This window comes from Alligator mississippiensis, chromosome 5 (genome assembly GCF_030867095.1).
Source record: "Alligator mississippiensis isolate rAllMis1 chromosome 5, rAllMis1, whole genome shotgun sequence".
Lineage (NCBI taxonomy): Eukaryota > Metazoa > Chordata > Crocodylia > Alligatoridae > Alligator > Alligator mississippiensis.
The window spans coordinates 77584198-77608713 of record NC_081828.1 but is presented as its reverse complement, the minus strand read 5'-3'; the positions used below and the strand labels follow the sequence as shown (position 1 = coordinate 77608713).

The window sequence follows — 24516 nt, the reverse complement described above, 5'->3', positions numbered from 1 at the left end:
CTGACTCTGGCTCCCCGCGCTGCTACTCCCTGTCTTCTCAGGGGCAATCGCAGCGCCCTGCCTTGGTCTGAGGGGGATTGCCGCACTAGCCTGCGGCTGGGCTCGCTATGCCCGTGTGCCCACACTGGGCTACTCAATAAAACACAATGGCGTTCCCCCTCTCTGGGGCTCGCCGCGCCCACACTGGGCTACTCAATAACGTACAAGGGCGTTCCCCCTCTCTGGGGGCTCGCCACGCCCACACTGGGCTTCTCAATAACATACAATGGCGTTCCCCCTCTCTGGGGTTCGCCACGCCCACACTGGGCTACTCAATAGCACACAATGGCGTTCCCCCTCTCTGGGGCTCGCCGCGCCCACACTGGGCTCCTCAGTAATACCGCCCCTTTCCTGGGGCCGGGGGGCTATGTTCCCCCACACGCAATCCGGGGTCTCGGTCCCCGTCCGTGGGTTGCGCCCGCGACCCACTGGCCGCGCTCCTCGCCGCCAGCTGCTCGCGCAGTGGCGTGCGAGCTGCGCCTTCGGGGTCTATGTTCCCCCACACGCAATCCGGGGTCTAGGTCCCCGTCTGCAACCTATGGGTTGTGCCCGCGACCCACTGGCTGCACTCCTCGCCGCCAGTTGCTCATACACTGGCGTGCGAGCTGCGCCTTCCCTGGCGCTATGAACAATAATGCGCCCTCCTAGCGCTAGGGTACCCCACACTCTCTGGGGTCCCTGTGATTGAGGCCTCCTCCAACCCCTACAGCCTCGCCCAAGCCTCCAGGTGTAATAACACAAACACAAAGCAAAACCACAAGCCCCTAGGCTGTAACACAAATGCAAGCTGCATGGCCATAACTCATCATCATAGCTCGAGCCTCCAGGGCTATCATGAGCTGTACTTGCGACTTAGGCTCCTTCCTATATCTCGGCCAAGGGAGCTCCTGCCTCTCCGGCTGCTGGCAGAGAACTCCCAGCCTGGCCTCAGCCCTGAGCTTTATAAGGGCCAGGCCCTGCCCCCTACAGGCAGCTGGCTCCGCTTGGTTGCTCCGGCAACCCGCAGCTGCGCTTATTACCTGAGCAACCCTCAGCTGGGCTCGTTATGTCAGGCCAGGGCACGCTCCCTCGCTCCCTGGCAGTTTCTCCTCTATAGCAGCAGGGGCACCAAGGTGCCCTGCGACAAATGGGATGGATTACACCCTCAGCAAGTTTGTGGGTGACGAACACCGAGCTGCGGGTTGTCATAGATATGTTGGAGTGTAGAGCTAAGATTCAGAATGACCTAGCCAAATTGGAGAATTAGGCCAAAAGAAATTTAATGAGGTTCAACAAGGAGAAATGCAAAGTCCTGCACTTAGAATGGAAGAATCGCATGTACTGCTACAGCCTGGGGACTGACTGGCTAACCAGCAGCTCTGCAGAAAAGGACCTGGGTGTTACAGTGGACAATAAGATGGATATGAGTCAGCAGTGTTTTACTGGATTACTGTGTCCTGTTCCCCCACCCCGCCCCACTATAAAAAGGATGTGGACAGGTTTCAAGGGTGGTTCCAAAGAGGATGGAGCTAGACTGTGGTGACAGATGACAGAACAAGGAGTAACGATCTCAAGTTGCAGCAAGAGGTTTAGGTTGAATATTAGGAAACACTTTCTTACTAGGAGGGTGGTGAAGCACTGGAAGTTGTTACCTAGAGAGGTGGTTAAATCTCCATCTTTGGAGGTTTTTAAGGCCCAGCTTGACAAAGTCCTGGCTGGAATGATATAATTTGGGATGGTCCTGCTTTGAGCAGGGGGTTGGATTAGATGACCTCCTGAGGTCCCCTCCAACCCCAATTTTCTATGACTCTATAATTCTTAATGTTTGCCTTGAGGGTGTTTTTGAAGTGTTCCCTTTGGCCCCCACATGTGCTTTGTCCTTGGCTGAATTGGGAGTGCAGCAGTTGTTTTGGTAAACATACATCAGGCCTGAGCATACGGTGCTTTGTCCACTACAGCTGATGTTGAATAATCAATACTTCCATACTGGCAATGTTAGTGTTGGTGAGGACACTAACATTTGTGCAATGATCATCCCACTTTATGCCAAGGATCTTCCAGAGGTAGTGTGGTTAGTTAACAGCTATATATAGTCCTGCTAAGATTCAATTTTTACTACTAAACACTGATAAACATTGACTTCATACTCACAGACTGATGAAAAAATATTTCCATCATTAATAATCAAAAAGAGAGGACAAGAACAGAAGGCAGTCAGAGGCCAGAGTATAGAAGGTCAGTCTTTTTAAAAGGAAAATAGCAGGTGACCTAATGACTTGTCAATTAACCAATTAACTGCTCATTCATAGGTGCTGGGAAGTGGCCTGGAGGGAGATAACAGGCAATTTAAACCCCTACCCAAAGGGGAAGGGGACTGTGTGGGTGGGGTGGTGTGGAAGGAGTGGGGAGATGAAGCAACCTACTGGTCTTCTTAGGTCTCTACACTACACTTGACCATTCTCTTACACATGCGTGTGCTCATTTATTGTACTTTGCAAGATCTTTCATTGTAGATGTACCTTCAAGCAGTGGGCATTGCAGCAGGTGCTGCATAGTCTGAGGCTCTGTGTCAGTCACCAGTGATTGAACCCACTTCTTCATTAGTTCCTTGGAACATCCAATTCCAATATGTAAGCAGTTGAGAAATTGCCATCACTGCCATGGTTCATCAGTCCCTAACATAAATACTCAGCCACTGGAATGTACATTTTCTCTCTATCAGGTATTTTCTTCAGCTTTTTGTTCCACATCTGTAGTCATGTCTCCTTGGGTGTAGCATCAAGAAGTTGTGTATTGGTAAGGAAGCTCCTGCATAACTTCAGACTTTTGTGTGTTGCAGGATGGTTGTAGAGCCTAATGGTGAGACTGGTTTCTAGACATTAGGATTGGAAAGAACCTTGCAAGATCATCGGGTCCAGCCGCCTGCCCAAGAGGCAGGAAGTCAGCTAGGGTCAAAGGATCCCAGCAAGATAGGCATCCAAATGTTTCTTTAAAGTGTTCAGAGTAGGTGCTTGCACCACCTCTGTGGGGAGTCTATTCCAGGCCTTGGGGACTTGGAAAGTAAAGACATTTTTCCTTATGTCCAGCCTAAAATGGTCTTCCAGGAATCTGTAAACATTGGACCTCATCTTCCCTTGGGGTACCCTGGAAAACAGTCATTCTCCCAGTTCCTGATGCACACCCCTTATGTACTTATATGCTGCCACCAAGTCACCCCTGAGTCTGTGTTTCTCCAGGCTGAAGAGTTCCATGGCTTGCAGCCTCTCTTCATAAGGTCTGTTCTCTTGCCCTCTGATCATCTGTGTGGCTCTCCTCTGGACTCTTTCAACCTTTCCCATGTCCTTCCTAAATTGTGGAGCCCAGAATTGGATGCAGTACTCCAGATTCAGCCTCACCAAGGCCAAGTACAGCAGGGGATGACATTGTGGGTCTTGCTCAAGCTGCATCGGTAGAGTTTTGTTCACTTTGCTGGCTACAGTATCGCACTGGTGACTCAAGTTCATCTTGTTGTCAATCATGACCCCCGAATCTCTTTCAGTTGTGGGTGCTAGCACATCTAGCATTGCCAACCCTATAGGTGTGATGTGGGTTATTTTTCCTGAGGTGGAGCACCTTGCATTTCTCCGCATTGAATGCTATCAAGTTTTCATCCAACCACCTTTGACCACCTTGAAAGCCTATTGGGGTCAGCCTGGATCACCAGCCTATCCTCAAGTGTGAACACTCTTCCCAAATTTTGGTGTCATCAGCAAACTTGGCCAGCCCACTTCTGACGCCAGAGTCCAGATGGTTTATAAAGACATTGAAGAGTACGGGTCCAAGAACAGAGTCTGAGGGACACCACTGGTCACTAAGTGCCATGTTGATTCAGTTCCATCAACTACCATTCTCTGGGTCCAAACTCAGAGCCAGTTCTCCAGGCATCAGACTGTAGTGTAGTTGAGGCCACAGTTGCCTAATTTTTCCATGAGGACATCATGGGAAACCAAATCAAAGGCTTTTTTAAAGTCCAAATGTATTATATCAACCTCTTCCCCTTTGTCCAGGTGATATGTCACCTGAACATAGAAGGAAACAAAATTGGTCAGGCAAGACCTACCACAACAAACCCATCCTGGCTATCCCTCAGAATGTTGCCTTTTGTTAGCCTGTTGAGAATGGTTTTTTGATAATTTTTTCCAAGATCTTTCCATGGACTGAAGTCAAACTGATTGATCTGTAGTTTCCCAGATCTTCTTTCCTCCCTTTCTTGAAGATAGGCACCACATTGGCCATCTTCCAATCTTCAGGTACTTCACCTGAGCACCATGAGTTCTTGAATATCCTTGCCAGTGGTCATGCTATGATGTCTGCCAGTTCCTTTACCACTCTTGGGTGCAATCTGTCTGGACCAGTGGATTTGTGAGTGTCCAGCCTCTCAAGATGCTCCCTTATAAGATTTACACCAATGGTGGGCATATATTCACCCTTACCCTGGTCATCCCACATCATGTTAGGCAGAGTGGTCCCTTTGGGCTGGTGAAAACTGGACGCAAAGTAATCATTAAGTAGATTGGCTTTTTCCTGAGTGTCATTTGTCAGCTGCCCCAGTTGGTTTAGCAGGGGTCCAATGTTGCCCTTGTTTTTCTTCTGACTCCCCACATATCTGAAAAAGGACTTTTTATTGTCCTTGATTCATGTAGCTAGTTTCAGTTTGGTTGCAGCCTTCGATTTCCTAGTTCACTCCATACAGGTGCAGACCACTGCCGAATACTCCTTCTTAGTGGTGTTTCCTGTTTTCCATCCTTTATAAGTCTTTCTTTTTAGACATAGGAGGTCCATGGGCTCCCTGTTGAGCTAAAGGGGTTGCTGAGCCCTTTTACCACCTTTCCTATAGGTTGGGATGGACTTCCCTTGTGCTCCAATTAGAAAAAATACAAAATCTGGTGATTTTTTTTTGTCCTTTTCATTTTTTTTTTTTTTTTTTTGCCATCCCAGGGTCTTTATGTTCTTAAATTATTTTTATTTTTTTTACTTTTTTATGAATGTACTACCAAATGAATAGACTGATTTAAAGCAGGTATGATTTATTAATTTATGGATATTTATTTTTCACATTATGATATGTGATTTTATAGTGTTTTTAACAGTATATTGTCATTATTAAATTATCTGCCCTCCTCACCCCTAATTTCGCACTATCCTGAAAATTTAAATCAATAAAGATCTAAATAAATGCTTAAAAATAAACATCAATTTTAGTCATTGGAATTTTTTAAAAAATCCAATTCTACCAAGCCTAACTATATGCAAGTCATCAGCACATAATACTAGAGCTTATGGGTGTCATTTGGTTCTTCAGATGGGGGTGCAGGTATGTGGACTGTGAAGCAGGAGGAAAGGAACTCAAAAGGAGAAAGTCAACTGCTGGAGAAGGTAGGTGTTAAATGAGTGAACATTTCATAATGTTGATATTATATGAAGCCTAGCAACTTTATGCCTAATTAATGAGTATTTTTGTGTGGGTGTACAAATATTGGAATGGATCCAGTGACTTGGCTTTGCTAGAAACCCATGTTGTGGCAAACTCATCTCTAAATGGTTGTATAATGGTACAACTCAGTGGCAACACATAGGGGGTGCACAGGGGTGCATGTGCACCCCCGGAGAATGCTGGTGCACCCCCTGCCAGGCCATGCTCCCTGTTTAGGCGACCAGCAGCGGGGCAGGCAGGAGTGCCAGCGTCCTCCCTGCAAGTACCAGCTGGGGAGTGGGGCCACCAGCAAAAGTGGCCAAGCTGCTTCCAGACGTGGCTATGGGACTTCTGGAAGTGGTGTGGCTGCTTTTGGTAAGTGTGATTGGCCACAGGGACACCTCCCCCCTACCCCGGTCAGGGCACGTGGGCCCCCTGAGTCAAGAGGCACCAGTTGCCCATGGTACAACCTGCCGACAGTTCCAGCTTGGGAATGGTGCGAGCAGGGCTAGCATAAGACTCTTTGCCATTCTAGGCAAATGAAATTTTGCCACCTTGCCTTTTTGTTCTTGGAGGACCTGACATTAGGCAGCCCCTTCTGCATCATACAGAACCCCCCAGGTTTTTCCCAGTAGCTGCTGCACCTAGAAGTGTGGCATGTGGTGTGGCTGCCCTGTCCTTGAGCCTCAGGAAGCTAGGCATGGCCCCCATGCCACTGTGCCCCAACTCAAATGTAGCTTCAGTGGCAGCAGTGTCCCTTGGGAGCCTGCCCAGAGTCCCCCATGCACTAGCAGTGGTGCAGCACCTTGCCCCTCAGAACAGCCCTGTGGTACCATGGCATACAGGGTGCTGAGTGGCCAGGCCATGGCAGCATCTTGCCAGGCTGACCTGCTGGTTCTTGATTCTGTTTATGCTGTCCCTGTCTGGCACCTACCTGTGATAAAGCCTTCTCTGCTGCTGTGGTGGCATCATGCCAAGCCTGGGCCCAGCCAAATGCATGCTCTGTGTGCCCATCCAAAGAAATGTTTTTCCTTACTCCTACAATTTGCCTTCCTAGGTGGCCATCTGTGCTGCCTATATGGCTAGTTTGGCCCTGAGTGGAAGCCCTCTGCCAAGAGACCCACACAAATGTGTCTGCACACAAACAATTCTTTCATATTGAAGTATCAAAACATATGAAAAATGAACACAAAGATAAGTTTAGCTACTACAAAATACAACCTTATCAGAACTTGTATCTGTATTTTCAAGACCACCTCCATGTGAAAAAGTTCATTTTGGGGGGAGAGAGAGTGAAAGCATATGGTCTTGGAGAATATGGCATGCCAACAGAATTAAAATGACAGACTTTTATTTATCCAGGTGAGATAAAGGCAGGAAATGTCCATATGAGTTCATTTTCCTCTGGGCAATGGGCTTGCTGTTTCTAGGAAGACTTATTGTTTTTAGAGGTGAGAATTGATTTAGTTTCTCTCACAAGGTCCCACTGTGAGGGAAAAAATGATCATTTGCCAAATTTCCCAATCTCTCTCTCTTTTTTAAAAATTATTATTATAAGTTCATGTTCCATTAAAAATGCAGCACTTCCCATCTCTGGTCTTTCAAATGTCAGCTGCCTACTGTCTTCCTTGTTACAATATTTTACAAGTGACTAATAGCAAACATTAGCTCCCTCATGTCACATTTCCTACAGAAGGTTCAAAGTACTCTATGAAGAATGGGAACAGTAATTATCCCCCTTTTACAGACCAGGAAACAGAAGCCCCAAGGGATGAAGTAAGTTGCCCAAACTGGTTGAGCAAATCAAAAGTAGTCAGGAACAGAATCCATACCTCCCATTTGCTACAGGAGAATTGCAACAAAAGAATTGCTCTAGTATTTTCTTTGCAACAGAAGAAATGCTCTAGTATTTTTCTGTAGTAAAAAAAAACAGTTAAAAGAACTGGTATTTTTTGAGAGGGGCCTTGAGTCTAATGAGGGCTGCTTTGAATCTAAAAAGGTTGAGAACCTCTTCATTAGACAGTGCTGCCTCACTTTCAGTAGCTTATGGTATGGCCAAGCATGCAGTAGAAGGGAAAAAAGGAGGATTTGGGTGTAATAGGCACACACTGGACCTGCCTCTGTACTGAGGCATGGGTGGCCAGGTTACAACCAAGCCAGTCGGCCCCATGCTGACCAGAGGAGCCCCACTGAATGGCCCAGAGCCCAGGGGCAACAGGCCAAAAATAGGCTGGAAAATGGAGACAGGAGGAGCACCCGCTGGGAGACCAGAAACAGCTCTGGCTGCTCTCTCCTCCACTGGAGCACCCAGGGAAGAGCTGCACACTCCCCCCTGCTCGAGCACACAAGGAAGTGGCAGATGGCCCCACACTTTTAGGAAGATGTGGACAGATTGGAATCAGTCCAGCAGAAAAAAACAAAAATGATTAGAGGACTGGGAAGCATGACATACAAGGAAAGGCTTAAAGAGTTGGTTATTTAAGAGAAGAGAAGACTGGGGGCAGGGATGATTTGATAACAGTCTTCAAATAACTGAAGGGTGAACCTTAGGAGAATAAAGATTGACTTTTCTCTATGGCATAGAGGACAGGACTAGGAGTAATGGCCTTAAACTGAAGCAGAGGAAATTTAGGTTGGCGATTAGGAGGAACTTTCTGACTATGAGGGAGGTCAAGCATTGGAACAGGCTACTTAAATGAACTGTGTAATCTTCAGCCCTTGACATTTTCAAGAGTACGTTGAGACGTTACTTGATTGGGATGGTTTAGACAGGGATGATCCTGTCTTGACCAAGTGCCTGAACTAGATGACCTTGTGAGGTTGTTTTCAGTCCTACTTTGCTATGTTCCTATAGCAACACTTCCCATGACTGGTGCAGCTCAAATCATGAAAGATCAGAGCGTGTCATGAAGGCACAGTCCAGTGTTGGGTGTGATGTGGAGCTCCAAGGCTAAATAACTATTTAAAAAAAGCATCATCTAAAGCAGGGGTGGGCAAAATGTGGCCTGCAGGCCAGATGTGGCCCACCAGGCCATTCTATCCAGCCCACAGGACCCCTAAAAAATTTAGAAAATTAATATTAATGTGGCCCTCGATGGCTTGCCAAAACTCAGTAAGCGGCCATCCACCCAAAATAATTGCCCGCCCCTGATAAAGTAACTGGCAAAGAAAAGCCTTTTTAACAATTACTCAATATTTATTTATTGACAAAGTACCCCAGTGTTTCTGGTGTTTCAGACACAATATAATCATTTTAGTTATGAGGCTCAAACGCTTACTGCTGAACAACTTTCCTAAATGATCAGTCATAATGTTGCACTTAAGTCTATAATAGGAGTTTTGTGCCTGCCTCAATAGAAAACAAACTAGTAAATGTTTAAAAGAGGAAAACCACCAATTATTCCATAGCAGCACACTATCTTAAATCCCCAATTTTATTATTTTGCTGGACGAGGAGTCTGAAGTATGCATAATAGATCACATAAATACAAAACATAAAGAATGACTGAAAGCAATTACATTATTGAACACAAAATTTTAATTTGTCACTGTTTTGCACATGTACCATAAAAATAAAGTAGTCCAAAACAGCACATATAAGGAGGCTTTATCTGATTCCAGTTACCACAAGGCACCCAAATATCACAAGAAAAAACAAAATTATAATACTGTATAATATACTTATTGTACTGTGTTGGTTATTCAGTATTTACTTTATGCAGTATATCTTTATTTTAACCCCTTGTATTTTTTGCAGGTTTTCCAGTACCAAATTTAAACCTAGTTTTGTTTTAAAGCATGTGGACTGTAAAACTGTGTAAGTACTGGAACTTCAAATGAAGTGTTAGGTGACTACTCCCATTCACAAATCAGATGCACGCTGCATTTTTAAGGGTGGATATTTGTTGCAATGAATCAATTAAAACCTTTTCTGACACGTTAAATGTGTGTTCCTAGACCTGTTTCACAGGTTTCGCAGAAGGGAAAATAACAACATGTGACAGCACCTAGGAGCCAAATGTACAAGAGAAGATCAGAGGTTTGCATGAGTGAGCTTGGCTTTCCAAAATACTTTTTGAAACACTATTAAAGGGACTGTAGAAATATCCAGCACAGAGCACCATGGTGGAGCAAGAGATTTTGCAATCGTGTAGTTATCCTCCAGAAAAATGTAAGTGTGAAAAATTTGATTTTTGATAAGAAATGGAGAAAATGAAAGAAAAAAATTTAGCTATTGTAGTTGTAAAAGTATGGGAAGTAGTAAAGAAGTCTTCAAATGAATAAATGTAGAAGCAATTAGCTTTACCTTTATGAACTTGTAAGCTTGATGGGCAAAAGAGAAGCGTTTTTACCTGAAGGACTCTTCTATGAAGCATTTTGAAAGTTTTTAAATGTAAAACTTGCTGCTTTTATTTGCAAACTTTATTCATGCTATTAACTGCTTCAGTATTGGAGACATGAACAGTGAGTTTTTGTTACCTTGAAATAACTTGCATAATAGACTGAAGCGCTGGGAAAGCATTTTCTAGCAAGACAGGGCATGAAAAATACAATATGCAGAGACTTTTTTCTTAAGTTGTCAGGAAGCTTTCTATCCCTTTGTCCAAATATCAGCTGAGGGTTATCAGCACTGTCTTAAATTCAGGCAGGAAACAGAAGTGAACTGTCACTGAGCTTCACTGCCAATTTAATATTTATTTTAATACAGGAAAATGAAACAGTAAATGAATAAAATATCGCTTTTTTTTCTTGTTTTTGGAGGAGGAAACATATGGGGGGGCTGTCGGTTTTTGTTTTGTTTCGTTTTCTCGTTGGTGGTGGCAGTGTTATTAAGGAGTTATCTATCCATTTTTGGACAAAGGCAAATATAATTTTAAGTACTGTTGACTAAAAATGTAGCAGAAAACCAAAAATTTAGGAAACTAATTACTAATGGGTATGGATTGAATAAGTCTAAAATGGAGCTGTTTAAGCAAAATCATAAAGAAGGGTAGAATTTGGAACTGATATGCCCGTAAACCTCTTGGATGCCCTGCCAAAGTGAAGCTTCAAAGTCAAGGCAGTTCCCTCCTCCTGAATATAGTGCTTTCTAGCTTTTAAGTGACTTGGCTTCTTTGTTTTGGCAACATAAGATTTGATAACATGTTATCGCCTCAGATTTGCTTCTAATAAAAGGACTGGTTTTCATCTGAAAATGAAGATGTAGTTTGCTAAATGTTCTACAGGGTTTTCCAGATACATGGAAGAATTTTTTTTGAGTGATTAACAAGATAACAGAGCCTCATCTCCATGAAAACACTGAATCTCCAGGAGTGGAAATTTATTGTCTATTTTGTCCTCTTTATATTCTGTACACTCCTCCTTTTACATGAAGGAGAACACAAGCTTGAAGAGAAGAGGGCAGCTTTTTTTCTTTCTCCCACTGTTTATTTCCTACCTGAGAGCATGCTTGTGGTGTGGTTCCCCTGAAAGAACCATGCCAGTGAGCTGAAAAAATAAAAACCCACTCCCTCCTCATACATATGACTGATGGTTATAGAGGTCTTGATGGAAAAGACATAGCATCAGACCTTCAGTTCTTCAGCACCGATCAGTACAAATGGGCTGTAAAATTGGATTCCTGAAAATTATCTCTGAATATCAAAGGATCAAGCTGTTCCCCATATTCCTACCCCCTGTATAGGAGTGGGGGCTGTTGCAAGGGAAGTATGATCAAAACACAGCTACCCCCAGCTGCCAGAACAGCTTCCTCAGAGCAGCAGGGAGCAACTTAGCACTTAATACCTGGGGTGCTCTGAAATGTTCTATGGGATCAAACCACTTCTGGCTGCTTTCTCGGAGGCCTCAAGAGTGGGGAGTTACAAGGGTAGCATTAATCCTCCTTTGCTGTCCAGATTGGTTCTGCACTGGGCCTTGCTTGCTTGGCAGAGGAACAATACCCTAGGAGGATTTTGATGTCAAATGACTGCAATGGACATTTTCTAAAATTCTTAAAGGATGCCAAGAATTGTGGTATTTGTGGCTATGGAACGGTAATGCTTTGTTTTGTCTGCAAAGTGCTCTTTTTCTATTCCAGTGAAATCTGTGTGCAGAAGCAAACAGTTGTTTTATTTTCAGATTTGTTGCAGTCTGTGTGACAGAAATGAAGTATACATAGTGCTTGTTTGTGGTGAGCTTAATTGTGTTCTCAATCTAAAATAACAGCAATATTGGATTGAAATCATACAACTGCTTTTTATGGACTATATAAGGTCAATGAAACTATTAAATTATTCCTCTGCACATAGTTTGTAGAACTTGGTGGTGTGTGTGGGTGAATGGGTAGGTGGGTGCATCTAGACATGCTATTAGTGAGATGCAATAAACTCTGGTGCACTTTGCACCACTCATGTGCTTTAAGGCACAGCATTTACATGTGCACCTGGAACCACAGAAGTCTCAGCCAGGGTGGAGCAGCCACAGACTGGCAGAAAGTCCTGGGGGTATGCCCCAGGCTCAGGGTGGTGGCAGAGGGCAGCAAAGTGGCCGGCTGGGGCACAAGGGTGCTATAGCGTGGGGCTAGCCTGGAAGCAGCCCCCACACTTTAGCACCCTTGTGTCCTAACTAGCCCATGTCACAGCCTACACATGTTCAATCACATGCAAATACTCTGCCCTAAGATAGTACTGTCCCTGACAGACTATGGCGGAGTTAATTCCTGTGCCTTAATACCAGTGCATGTATAGACTGTGACACTTTAGTGTGGACCTAATTAATCTACTCCACAGTAAAGCTCACATGTAGAAGCACCCAGTGTGTGTGTGTTTTCTGTCTCAGTTTTGACACCAAACTGAATCAGTACTTCATATGAGAAAGAGCTTATTGCAACTTGCTGTGTAGAATCAGCAGCAGATTGATAGAAGACTCTTTTTAGCAAGGCTTTGTGAAAGGGAGTGAACTTAATACAGGAATGAAGGCTTGTATTCAGCACAGTGAAGAAAATCAGGTCTATGATGCTCACAGAGATGTGAGTCAAGAATACCATGCTTTGAAGTCAGTGCAGTATCGTTGTTAAAAGGTGAGCAAGTGGGAGGAGAATCAGCCTTAGTGAATTCACAGTCTCATTAAAAGATTGTAAAAGAGGGTGTGCATCTTTGATACAGAAGTCAAAAAGCAATCCCAGTCCACCTAGGCAGCTCGCAATACTTCTGAGACGTCTTACCTGATATAGCAACACACACAAAGTTAAGTGCTTTGCTAGACTGGACCAAACTTTGCAGAGCTTAGCCCATAAATAAAAAAAAGTAGGCGTGTTAAAGAGGATACTTCTGTTGTGGCCCAATAACTGTATTGTCTTTAGCAGTGTGCAGCTATGCAGCAGGATTTTTGTGTGTAATGTTAGTGGTATAAGACACTTCAGACAAAATTGTCTCCCAGCAGTGCTGACTGAGAAGAGAAACAGTCTTTGTTGTGGAGCTTAAAGAGGGTTACCAATAACTAGTGGAAAACTCAAAATCAAGCAGTCTGAAATACAGGGTCTACCTACTACTGATCATGTGTTTCCAAGTGTATTCTTTTTACCAGCTTTTAGCTAAGTACAGACAGTCAAAAAGCCCAAGGTGGAATCAATTAAATCTATACCGGTTTTTCTAAGCTGCATAGCTTGAACTGATACCAAACTCAACTGATTTTCAGTCTTCCCCTGGCAAAGGCAGGCAAATGCCTGCACTGGCCACTGCCAGAACACCTCCCAGATCCCCTAGGCTGGGAACACAAGGGCCCTACCACCTTACCAGCCCCCAGCCTGTCAAGTGCAGAAGGCAGGCAAGAGGGGAATGGACCCCCACTCTGGCCTGCCCCTCCTCCCCAGCAGGGGTCAGCTATGGGGGAAGCCCAAAAGTGCAGGTTTTCTCTCCCCACTTCCCTCACAGCCCAACTTCATTGGCTAGGAACATGAGGGCCCTTTTGCCAGGCCCTGGCCCATCAACTGTGGGGGGAGGGAGGGGGAATGGACCCACTCCAGCCCCACCCCAGCAGTGTTCCCAGTCAGCAGAGCCAGGCTGAGACCGAAGGGGAGAGGGAAAACCCATGCCTGGGGGCTTCCCTCCCAATCACTTATCAGACTCTGGTTAAGGGAGACAGGGCTGGAGCAGAAGTCATTTTGCCCACTCCCTCCATTGCCCACAGTCCTGGCTGGGGAGCAGAGGCTTTGGTGCCTCTGCTCCCCAGAGGCACCAAATGGTTGGGGAGCAGACCACCCAGCTCAGCTGGAGCTAACAACAGGGGCCACAAAGCTTGCTGGTATGCTGGAAGACTATGGCCACCAGTATCTGGGGGAACGTTTGTTCACCAGAGCGCCCCAAGGGGTGATGAGGTCAAACAGTTATAAACTCCTGCAAGACCGTTTCAGGCTGGACATAAGGAAGAATTTCTTTACTGTCTGAGTCCCCAAGGTCTGGAATAGCCCGCCATTGGAGGTGGTTCAAGCACCTACATTGAACACCTTCTAGAAAAAATTGGATGCTTATCTTGCTGGGATCCTATGACCCCAGCTGACTTCCTGCCCTTCAGGCGGGGGGCTGGATTCGATGATCTTTCAAGCTCCCTTCTAGCCCTAATGTCTATGAATCAATGAATCTTAACTTAATTTGCTATAGGATCTAGGACTGAAGTTGGACAGGATGGTTTACCCTAAATAAGTCAAGTCTGATATTATATCCATCCAGGTTTATCTTAAACTGGTTTCAGCCACTTTGAAAGCAGTTTATGTGCACTGAACTTAGAATAATAAAAAAGAAGAGTTGAAAGGGACCTCCTAGATGACTAGGAGGTCATCTAGTCCAACCGCCTGCTCAAAGCAGGATCATCTGCAACTAGATCATCCCAGCCAAGGCTTTGTTTAGCTGGGTCTTAAAAACCTCCAAAGATGGAGATTGCACAACCTCTCTGGGTAACCTGTTCCAGTGTTTTACTACCCTCCCCATGAGAAAGTTTTTCCTAATATCTAATCTAAACTTCCTTTGCTGCAACTTGAGACCATTGCTCCTTGCTCTGTTATCTGCCATCATTAAGAACAGTCTAGCTCCATCCTCTTTGGAACCCCCCTTCAGGTAGTTGAAGACTGCCATTAAATCTCCTTTGTCTTCTCTAAACTAAAAAAGCCCAGTTTCCTCAGCCTCTTCTCCTAAGTCATGTACCCCAGCCCCCTAAACATTTTTGTTGCCCTCCACTGGACTCTCTCCAATTTGTTTGCATCCTTTCTGTAGTGAGGGCCCAAAACTGGATACAATAGTCCAGATGTGGTCTCACTAGTGCTGAGTAGAGGGGAATAATCACTTCCTTTGATATGCTAGCAACACTCCTACCAATGAAGTCCAGTATGCTGTTAATCTTCTTGGCAATAAAGGTATACTGTTAACTCATATTCAGCTTATTGTCCACCATAACCTCCAGGCCTTTTCTGCAGAGCTGCTGCTTCAAGCTGTAGCAGTGCGTGGGATTCTTCCATCCTAAATGCAGGACTTCACATTTGTCCTTGTTGAACCTCATGAGATTTCTTTTGATCCAATCCTCCAATTTGTCTAGGGCTCTCTGAATCCTAACCCTACTCTCCAGCATGTCGACTTCTCCCCACAGCTTGGTGTCTTCTGCAAACTTGCTGAGGGTGCACTCTATGCCATTTATCAGATCATTGATGAAAATATTGAACAAAACCAGCCTCAGGACTGATGCCTGGGGCACTTCACTTCATACTAGGTGCCAACTAGACATTAAGCCATTGATACTACCCTCTAAGCCTGATGATCCAGCCAGTTTACAGTCCATTCCTCCAACTTGTTCTTCCTTAGCTTGCCAATGAGAATGGTGTGGGAGACTGTATCAAAAGCCTTGCTAAAGTCAAGATATAACACATCCATTGGTCTCCCTGCATCCACAGAGCCAGTTTCATAGATTTCATAGACATTTGGGCTGGAAGGAATCCTATAAGTTCATCGAGTCCAGCCCCCTGCCCAGGGGCAGGAAGTCAGCAGGGATCATAGGATCCCAGCAAGATAAACATCCAAAAATGTCTTGAAGACATTCAAAGAGGGTGCTTGAACCACCTCCGGTGGCAGTCTATTCCAAACCTTGGGGGCTCGGACAGTAAAGAAGTTCTTCCTTATGTCCAGCCTGAAACGGTCACAGAGGAGTTTGTGACCATTTGATCTTGTCATCACTTGGGGAGCTCTGGTGAACAGATGTTCCCCCAGATCCTGGTGAACACTCCTAATAAACTTATAGGTGGCCATCAGATTGCCCCTGAGCCTGCGCTTTTCCAGGCTGAAGAGTCCCATGGCTCTCAGCCTGTCATCATAAGGTCTGTTATCCTGACCTCTGATCATGCGTGTGGCTCTCCTCTGCACTCTCTCAAACTTCTCCACATCCTTTTTCAATTGTGGGGCCCAAAACTGGACGCAGTACTCCAGCTGTGGCCTCATCAAGGCTGAGTACAACAGGAGAATGACGTCCCAGGATTTGCTTGAGAAGTATCTATGGATGCAAGCCAGCATTTTGCTCGCTTTACTAGCTGCAGCATCACATTGAAGGCTCATGTTCATCTTGTGGTCAATCATGACCCCCAAGTTCCTTTCATCTGTAGTGCTAACCAGCGTAGCGCTGCCAAGCCTATAAGCATGCTGCAGGTTTTTCCTCCCAAAGTGGAGAACCTTGCATTTTTCAGTGTTAAACACCATCAGGTTCTCGTCCGCCCATTTCATGAGCCTGTCAAGATCTGCCTGGATCACCCTCCTGTTCTCAGGTGTGGATGCTTTACTGCAGAGTTTGGTGTCATTGGCGAACTTCGCCAGCCCACTTCTGACACCATGGTCTACATCATCGATGAAGATGTTAAAAAGTTAGGGCCCTAGGACAGAGCCCTGAGGGACCCCACTGGTCACAGGGCACCATGACAATTGACTTCCATCAACCACCACCCTCTGAGTCCTGCCCTGGAGCCAACTCCCCAGCCAGCAGATCGTGGTGAGGTCGAGGCTGCAGTTAGCCAGTTTTGCCAGGAGATGAACATGGGATACCAGATCGAAGGTGATAGGTCACCTGGTTGTAAAAGGAAATGAGATTGGTCAAACAAGACCTACCCACAACAAACCCATGCTGGGTATCCCTCAGGATATTGCCGTCAGCTAGCCTGTATAGGATGTCCTCTTTGATAATCTTTTCAAAGACCTTCCCCAGGATAGAGGTCAAGCTGATGGGTCTGTAGTTTGCTGGATCCATTTTCCTCCCTTTTTTGAAGATAGGCACCACATTGGCCTTCTTCCAATCATCAGACACTTCTCCAGAGCACCAGGGGTTCTCAAAGATCCATGCCAAGAGCTGAGCTATGATGCCTGCCAGCTCTTTGAGTACCCTTGGGTGTAAACCGTATCTCATCATAACTGGCAGGTTGGTCAGGCATGAATTGCCATTGGTGAATCCATGCTGATGGTTCCTAATTCATGGACCTTCTTCTCCTCCAAGTGCTTAGAAATGGATTCCTTGAGGACTGTCTCCATGATTTTTCCAAGGACTAAGGTGAGGCTGACCAGTTTGCAGTTCCCTGGATCCACCTTTTCCCTTTTCTAAATATGGGCACTATATTTGCCCTTTTCCAATCATCCAGGACCTCTCCTGGTCACCACAAGTTTTCAAAGATGATGGCCAGTGGCTCTGCAGTCACATCAGCCAACTCCCTCAGCACCCTTAAGTGCATCCCATCCAGCCCCATGAACTTGTAAATGTCCAGCTTTTGTAAATAGTCCCTAACCTGTTCTTTCACCTCAGTTGGCTTCTCACTTCCTACCCAAACTGTGCTGGCAGGTGCATTAATCTGGGAACTGACCTTGCTTGTGAAGACTGATGTGAAAAAGGCATTGAGTACTTCAACCTTTTTTGCATCCTGTATCACTAGGTTACCTCCCCCATTCAGTAAGGGACCCACACTTACCCTGATTCTCCTCTTTTTACTGACATACTTGTAGAAACCCTTATTGTTTCCCTTCATGTCCCTTGTTAGCTGCAACTACAATTGAACTTTGGCCTTTCTGACTTCATCCCTGCATGCCCAAGCAATGCTCTCATACTGCTCCCTAGTTTGACTATATAAGGTCAATGAAACTCTTAAATTAGTCCTCTTCACATAATTTATAGAACTTTGCAGTGTGTGTGTGTGTGATTGTCCAAGTTTTCACTTCTTGTAAGCTTCCTTTTTGTGATTTAGTTTACTGAAGAGTTCCCTGCTAAGCCAAGGTAGTCTTCTGCCATACTTGCTAGACTTCCTGCACATCAGGATGGTTTGTTCCTGTATACTCAGTAAGGTTTCTTTAAACCACAAACAGCTCTCCTGGATTCCTTTCCCCCTCAGGCTGGCCTCCCAGGGGATCCTGTCCATCAGTTCCCTGAGGGAGCTAAAGTCTGCTTTTCTGAAGTCCAGAATCCTTACTCTGCTGCTCTCCTTTCTTCCTTTTGTCAGGATCCTGAACTTGATCATCTCATAGTCACAGTTGACCAACTTGCCATCCACTTCTATATCCTACACCATTTCTTCCCTGTTTGTGAGCAGTAGGTCAAGCAGAACATGGCCCCTAGTTGGTCTCTCCAACACTTGCACCAGGAAGTTATCTCCAACACTCTGCAAAAGCTTCCTGAATTGCCTGTGCACTGCTGAATTGCTCTCCCAGTAGATGTCAGAGTGATTAAAATCCCCCATGAGAAACAGGGCCTGTGATCTGGACATTTCTGCTAGTTGTCTGAGGAAAGCCTCATCTACCTCATCCTCCTTGTCTGGTGGTCTATAGCAGACACCCACCATCACATCACCCTTGTTGCTCTCTTCTCTAACCTTAAACCAGAGACTTTCAACAGGCCTATCTCCAGTTTCATACCAGAGCTCTGAGCAATCATACATCTCTTTTACATACAGCACAACAACTCCTCCTCCTCTCCTGGATGGCTCTGTCTCCCTCAGAAGGGAGCCTCCATCCACCACCTCCCATTGCTTCTTCTTGGTGGCAGTGGTCTCAATCCTTCCTACCTGGGGAGGCCTTCTGTTGTGTTACAGATTTGAACTGTCTCCAATCACTTTTACTGGTTCATATGTGATTTCTGTCCCTAGCCCAAGTCTCTGAACAATATTATTACTTAAACAACTTTTTCTAAAAAGCAATAGATATAATTGCTTCACTCTGTCCATAAAACCAGATTTGTGCATTGCAGAATTGGAAAAGTAACATACCACCTGTAATATACCACATCTCTGATAAACATGTGAAATTTCTCATTGGAGACCAGATATTACCATGCAGAGATATTGGAAAGCAAGCTCACCTGTTTTGTGGTCTGTCATTCTCTTTGCTTACTTGTGGGGAACATGTTTGTGTCCTGACTTCCTAGTGTAACAATCTGCATGCCAAAATATTGTCTTGTCTTTGTCATTGAACAGTGTGCTAAAGATGACATATGCAGAGAAGTAAAAGGTCCTAAAACAGTAGCAGTGATATAAAGCTTCCAACATGCTCTTCACTCTGCCTCATCCGCCCCCCCCCCCCCGCCTTTATTGTCTTAGAAGTGGCTAAATGCCAAACCAAGTTCTGGGAACTGCAAATGTCATGTTCAGGCACAATTACAGGCTCAACAAAAATGTTAATTATTTAGTAAAACATATGGCTGTCATAGTGTTCTGACTTCTGGCACCATTGCTACTTTACTAAATCAGAATTTCAAAGGAAAAATTATGAGTGGACAATCAATTAGCTGAGAGTAATTGAAGATACAGCCCTCACTTCTGAATCAACATGCACTCTCCGTCTTACCTCTTCAAACTCACTGCTTAGGGCCCCTCTTGAAGGAGAGGGAATTTAAGTGCACTGAAAACATGTCAAATCACAGTTCTTCATGTAATTTAGAACAGGGATTCTCAAACTGTGGTACACGAATCCCTAGGGGTACACAAGACATCTCTGAGGGGTACGCGGGAGAAATTGTGTAATGGCAGATTTAATTTTCTTTATAATAATAATTGGCATTTAAGCAGTTAAAATATAAAACATATGCTTGTAGGGGTATGAGGTCAGCTGGTAAATCTGGAAGGGGGTATGCAATAAGAAAACATTTGGGAAACTCTCATTTAGAAAGTAGAGTTTACATGGCACACCCAGTTCTTTCAAAAGGGATAGCAAATAATTTGTTTTACTACATAACAGTATGATATGTATTCTGTTAAGCCAAGTGTGTCAAAGAAAAGCTGTTTTATGGATGTTTTAGAGTTTTCAAAACTAATAGCATGATCTTTCTGCTATTTTTCCTTCTGACCAACTTATTAGTTTTTAATTAGGAATTACTTTCTTAATATTTTTCATAAATATTTCTTTCCTCATATCATCAATAATGCTAAATGACAACATTTTATGTTCTTCTGAAGGATACATCACAAAATCAAAGTAATTTAATTACTCCTCTCAAAAAAGTTGAAAAAAAACACCTAAAATTTCAGAATACATAAAGAAAGATCAATGTGTTTAAAATGCAAAACATTGATATTTATAAATGACTGAACTGATATTATTTAATATTTCCAAAATGATTCAACTTTGGGCTGAAACATGAATTACAAATTTCAACCAGAAGATAGTTTTATGGAGATACTTATAATCATCCCATTCACAAAAAGTAAAACATAGCCTTAGTCTGGATTATTTTGATTTCATATGAAGGATAACAAGCAAGAAGGAGCAGATATAAAAAGTGAGTACCCGAATAAGATGGCATCTTATACTCTTCCATATAGTGCACAGTTAAACTGCTTCAGGAGAGGACAGCAGAGACTACATTGTGAGCCAGACTGGCAGAAAGTGTGAGAAAAGGAGAGAAAGCAAATGCTAGGTTTCTAGTCAATCTCAGACAGTCATGCAGCTTTTAAGACTTTGCTAGCATAAAGACAGAATAAGGTCAATTGAGGGAACAGTGAGAGGCTTACTTCTTAATTTCCTCATTTTTTTAATGCTGTAATTTTCACATTTTTTCAATTAGAATTCTACAAGATGATGGAACCTGCCCCAAAACAATCCTTTTAGTTTTTAATGATTTCTCACAACAATAAAATAATCTCTTAACTTTAAAGCAAAACCCTTGGAATGAATTTTTGTGGCCAAGTGAAAGCTTTGTATGAATTTGAACATACTCATGTGACCTAAACCATGCAAGGGCAATGTATTTCATGGATTTTAAGAGCAATGAAGAATTTTAAAACATATCGTTCAGAGGTATCAAACATACGGCCCATAGTTTAGATCTGGCCCACTGAATAACCAGTGGGCCACGGAGTTTGGGAGTATGGTTAGGAGTAGGCAGGGTTTGCAACAGAATCCAAGGTCCTGAGGCCCTGGTAGACATGGCCCTCAGCAGCAGGAGAGTAGGGGTGTGTGAAGCGGGCCATATTCGTTTCGGATTTGGCTCAAATCAGGGATAGTGATTCGATTCACTGATTTGGATCACTGTCCCTGATTCGATTTGACCAAATCCGAATCTGAAGAGTCGATGCTGACTCGGAGAATCAGCAATTCGGACATAGAAACAGCTTTAAAAGTTTTTTCTATATACCTTGAGGTAGCAGGTGCAGCTTGTAAATGCTGCGATGCTGGGGCACAAGGAGCATCCCACAGGAGTGCGGGGGGCCCTCCATGTGCTCAGTGGTGAACCTGGAAGTGGACCAGAAGTACTTCCAGTCCACTTCCGGGTCTGCCTTGGAGCGCACTGGTGGGGTCTCCCCAGACCCAGGAGGCACCAGTTACTGAGCCAGGGGAGTGTGGGGAGGCCCCCTGGCACGCTCCCCAGTGGACCCAGAAGTACACCGGAAGTGCTTCTGGTCCACTTCCAGGTCTGCTGCTGAGCACGCTGGGGAGCCCCCCCATGCTCCTGTGGGCCACTCCATGTGCCCCAGCATCGCAGCATTCATGAGCCCCTGCTACCTAGAGGTATGTAGAAAAAACATTTAAAGCTGTTTCTATGTCCAAATCTTTCCGAACCTCTCTAAATCGATTCCGAAGGTTCCAATTCAATTTGGAGAGATTAAAGGATCCTCTGATTCAATTTGGATTTGGAGATTCAGCCACCATTTGGAACTACTAAAACACAGCGCAGTAACTGCCCATTCTGCACCATGCATGTGGCACGGTTAGTTTTAGCTGCTACTTTGCTATAACAGCATGCTAAAACAGAGGAGTGAGCCACTATGGTGAAGGAGGTGCCAGTCATGTGGAGACTTGTGAACACTATGTTGCCGTAGCACATCATATGGTGATGTTGCGTGTCGCTACAGCAACCTAAGGTGACATGTAGACATGCCTTATGTTGCTTAGCAGGATAAATTAACTGGGGCAGAGTACCATGCCAATGAAACTATAATACTTCTGATAGCTAAGACCTAGCTTGTTTAGATTTAGCTTGAGTATCTCTACATGGCATTGCACTGACATACCCAAAAAGCAAGGATTCTTTATACCTCAGTGCATTGTTCCACCCCAGCCAATAACCCACCTCCAGTTCCAGTCAATCACTAATGTTTCAGACAAAGTCAGCTGGACAAAACCACTTTTCACTTCCAACTACTGGACCTTTGTTATGCCTTGTCAGCAAGACTGCACCCACCCCATACACACTCTCAGATTTCTTTGCCATGTTTAAGTAACCTCTTAACAGTAATCAAGTCACGTCTCAACCACCCCTTCAATAAGCTGTATAAATTAAGTTCCTTAAATTTCAAGTTGGAAAGTGCTTTCCCCAGCCCATGGGTCATTTCTGTAGTATATCCATGTTCTTGACATCTGAACAGAGCAGCGAACACAGCATTCTTATAGTAATCTTAGTACAGAGACAGATCCTTTCCCTGTTTATACCTCAGATTTCCCTTTCTTTATATCCAAGGAGTATGTTAAATGTTTTTGCTGCAGAATTACACTGAAAGGTCATATTGAGGAAATCATTTATGATGACCCTTACTTTTGTTGTATTATGACCACTTAAACAGATTGCTCAGAACAATTTAACAGAAACCTATTCTCATTATTTAGTTTCTCACCAGTCTTTGTGTCATCTGCAAACCTTACCAATGATATTTGTCAGTCATCTAGATTGTTGATAAAAAAACATGTAGCATTGGATCTAAAATGAATCCTTCGTAATCCAAACTACAAACATTGATACTGCTTCTTTAACAATGACCCGGTTTTAATTTAATGACATGAACCCATAGTTCCATATAACATGTATTTTAATTAAATGGTCAAACTCAGCTGCAAAAGTGGTACAAAGTCAAATGTTTTAGAGAAATCTAAGTGTACTGTATCAGCACAGTTGCCTTTATCAATCAGAACTATAATTTGTCAAAAAGGGTGACAGTTTTGTTTGATAAGACCAACCTGCTATGAAAACAGACTGTGTGGCATTAATTATATCTCTAACCTCTCATTATTTTTCATAGACTATTTCATTACTTTAGCTGGAAATAACATCAAGCTAACTAGTCCATAATTATAATTTAATTACAGTAAGTTGGATCCAATTCATCTCTTATATTATGTAGACAAGACAGCCCCAAAACAGAGTAGAACATGGTAAACCTGAATCAAAGCAGTAAAACTCAGAGAGAGTTTCAGAAATATGGAAATATTGAATAACAAGTTTTTCTAGGACACCAAACCCAGGAGTTTAGTAAATAGCATAAAGTAGAAGTGTGTCTGCAATAAGTGAAAGGTATGCTAGGAAGAACAGGAAATAGATATTCATGAGTTCACATTTAAGTTATGTCTACCCTAAACTTTTTTTCCTAACACTCTTCTTCCTTGTCACACTAATATAGCCTGTCCATTGGCACTCTGGACATTGTGTCCTCCATGACCTCAAAACAGGTTTTAATGACCCAGTAAATAAAACACAAGCAGAGGTTAGTAGCCTGTCACACTACCATTCCTACCCTTACCCTTTAAGAAAAATATTTCAGTCAGCAATGTCCCAAAGTCCTCAGGGGATATAAGCAAAGTGCAAAGGAATTGCCAGGCTGTTGTGAGAACCTATACATCCTTGACATTGGCTCAGACTCCTTTTGTGGCCACTCCTAACACCTTTCTTAGGACTCGTCTTCTGAGTATACTTAGTAATCACCGTTGTTCACCTTAAGCACAGATGTTTTTCACAGAAGCATCTCAGTGGCACTCTCTACAGAAAGTGTCAACACTACTGATCCTATGTCTCCTGTACTATTTCTTTGTAACCATCTTTGATCTGGGTTCTACCCATTTATTAGCAGAGGTAGGTCAATACACAGAACTGAGATGGAGCTTTCTTTCCTCAATGTTTTGTTGGTCATATACCATGATGATTCTGCAGAGTTGACTTTTCAATGAAATTCTGCATGCAACCTCCAAATTTGGCCATAAATTTGTGCTTGCTTGCATTTTTAACTTTTGCTCTGGTACAACCTGGCCTTTAACTGCAAAAATGATTCCACTACAACTATCTCTAACTTGATGGTGCTGTTATGCCGCTGTGTTCAGTGGAGTATCTCAACACAGCACTTGGACTGTTTCCCTTTGTATAGAAAGTTCAATTTAGAACTTGGAGAATAATGGCCTCTGAAGGGATTCAATCTTTTCGGCTCTTACAGAAAAGAACCAAAGGTGAGATTCTCTAAAGGATTTTGGCATCTAAGCGGGCCTTGCATGGAATTTATTCTCAGATCCTGAAAATCCATGCTTAGCTACCACCCAACCCTGTAGGCACCTAAATTCCAGAGGTGCCTATTTTTGGACTTTCAAGTTCTCCAGGTGCCTAAAGTTGTGCCTCTTTGAAAGTCCTAAATAGCTCCAGTCTCGACAGGGCTAGGAAGCTCATGCCTAATCCCAAGCAGCTCCACCCCTAGGTGTTTCTTCACCTAGGGGCTCCATTTGTATTCTCAGAATATGCCTAACAACAAACAAAATATTGGACTCCCAAAAAATATAGTGGTAATTGCTGCTTTCTTTTAACATGCAGGTTGA

At 43.9% G+C, this 24516-nt stretch overlaps 1 protein-coding gene across 3 annotated transcripts in view; it reads left to right on the top strand.

Annotated features, from left to right (window-relative positions):
• Positions 1 to 9456: 9456 nt before the first annotated feature.
• Positions 9457 to 24516, top strand: part of PTPN3 (protein tyrosine phosphatase non-receptor type 3) — a 312280-nt gene continuing 297220 nt past the window's right edge. For all 3 annotated transcript variants that reach the window (XM_059728511.1, XM_059728513.1, XM_059728510.1), the window contains exon 1: positions 9457 to 9641. In XM_059728511.1, the coding sequence (XP_059584494.1) occupies positions 9593 to 9641 (49 nt within the window). In that variant the 5' untranslated portion in view covers positions 9457 to 9592. The remainder of the gene's footprint in view (positions 9642 to 24516) is intronic.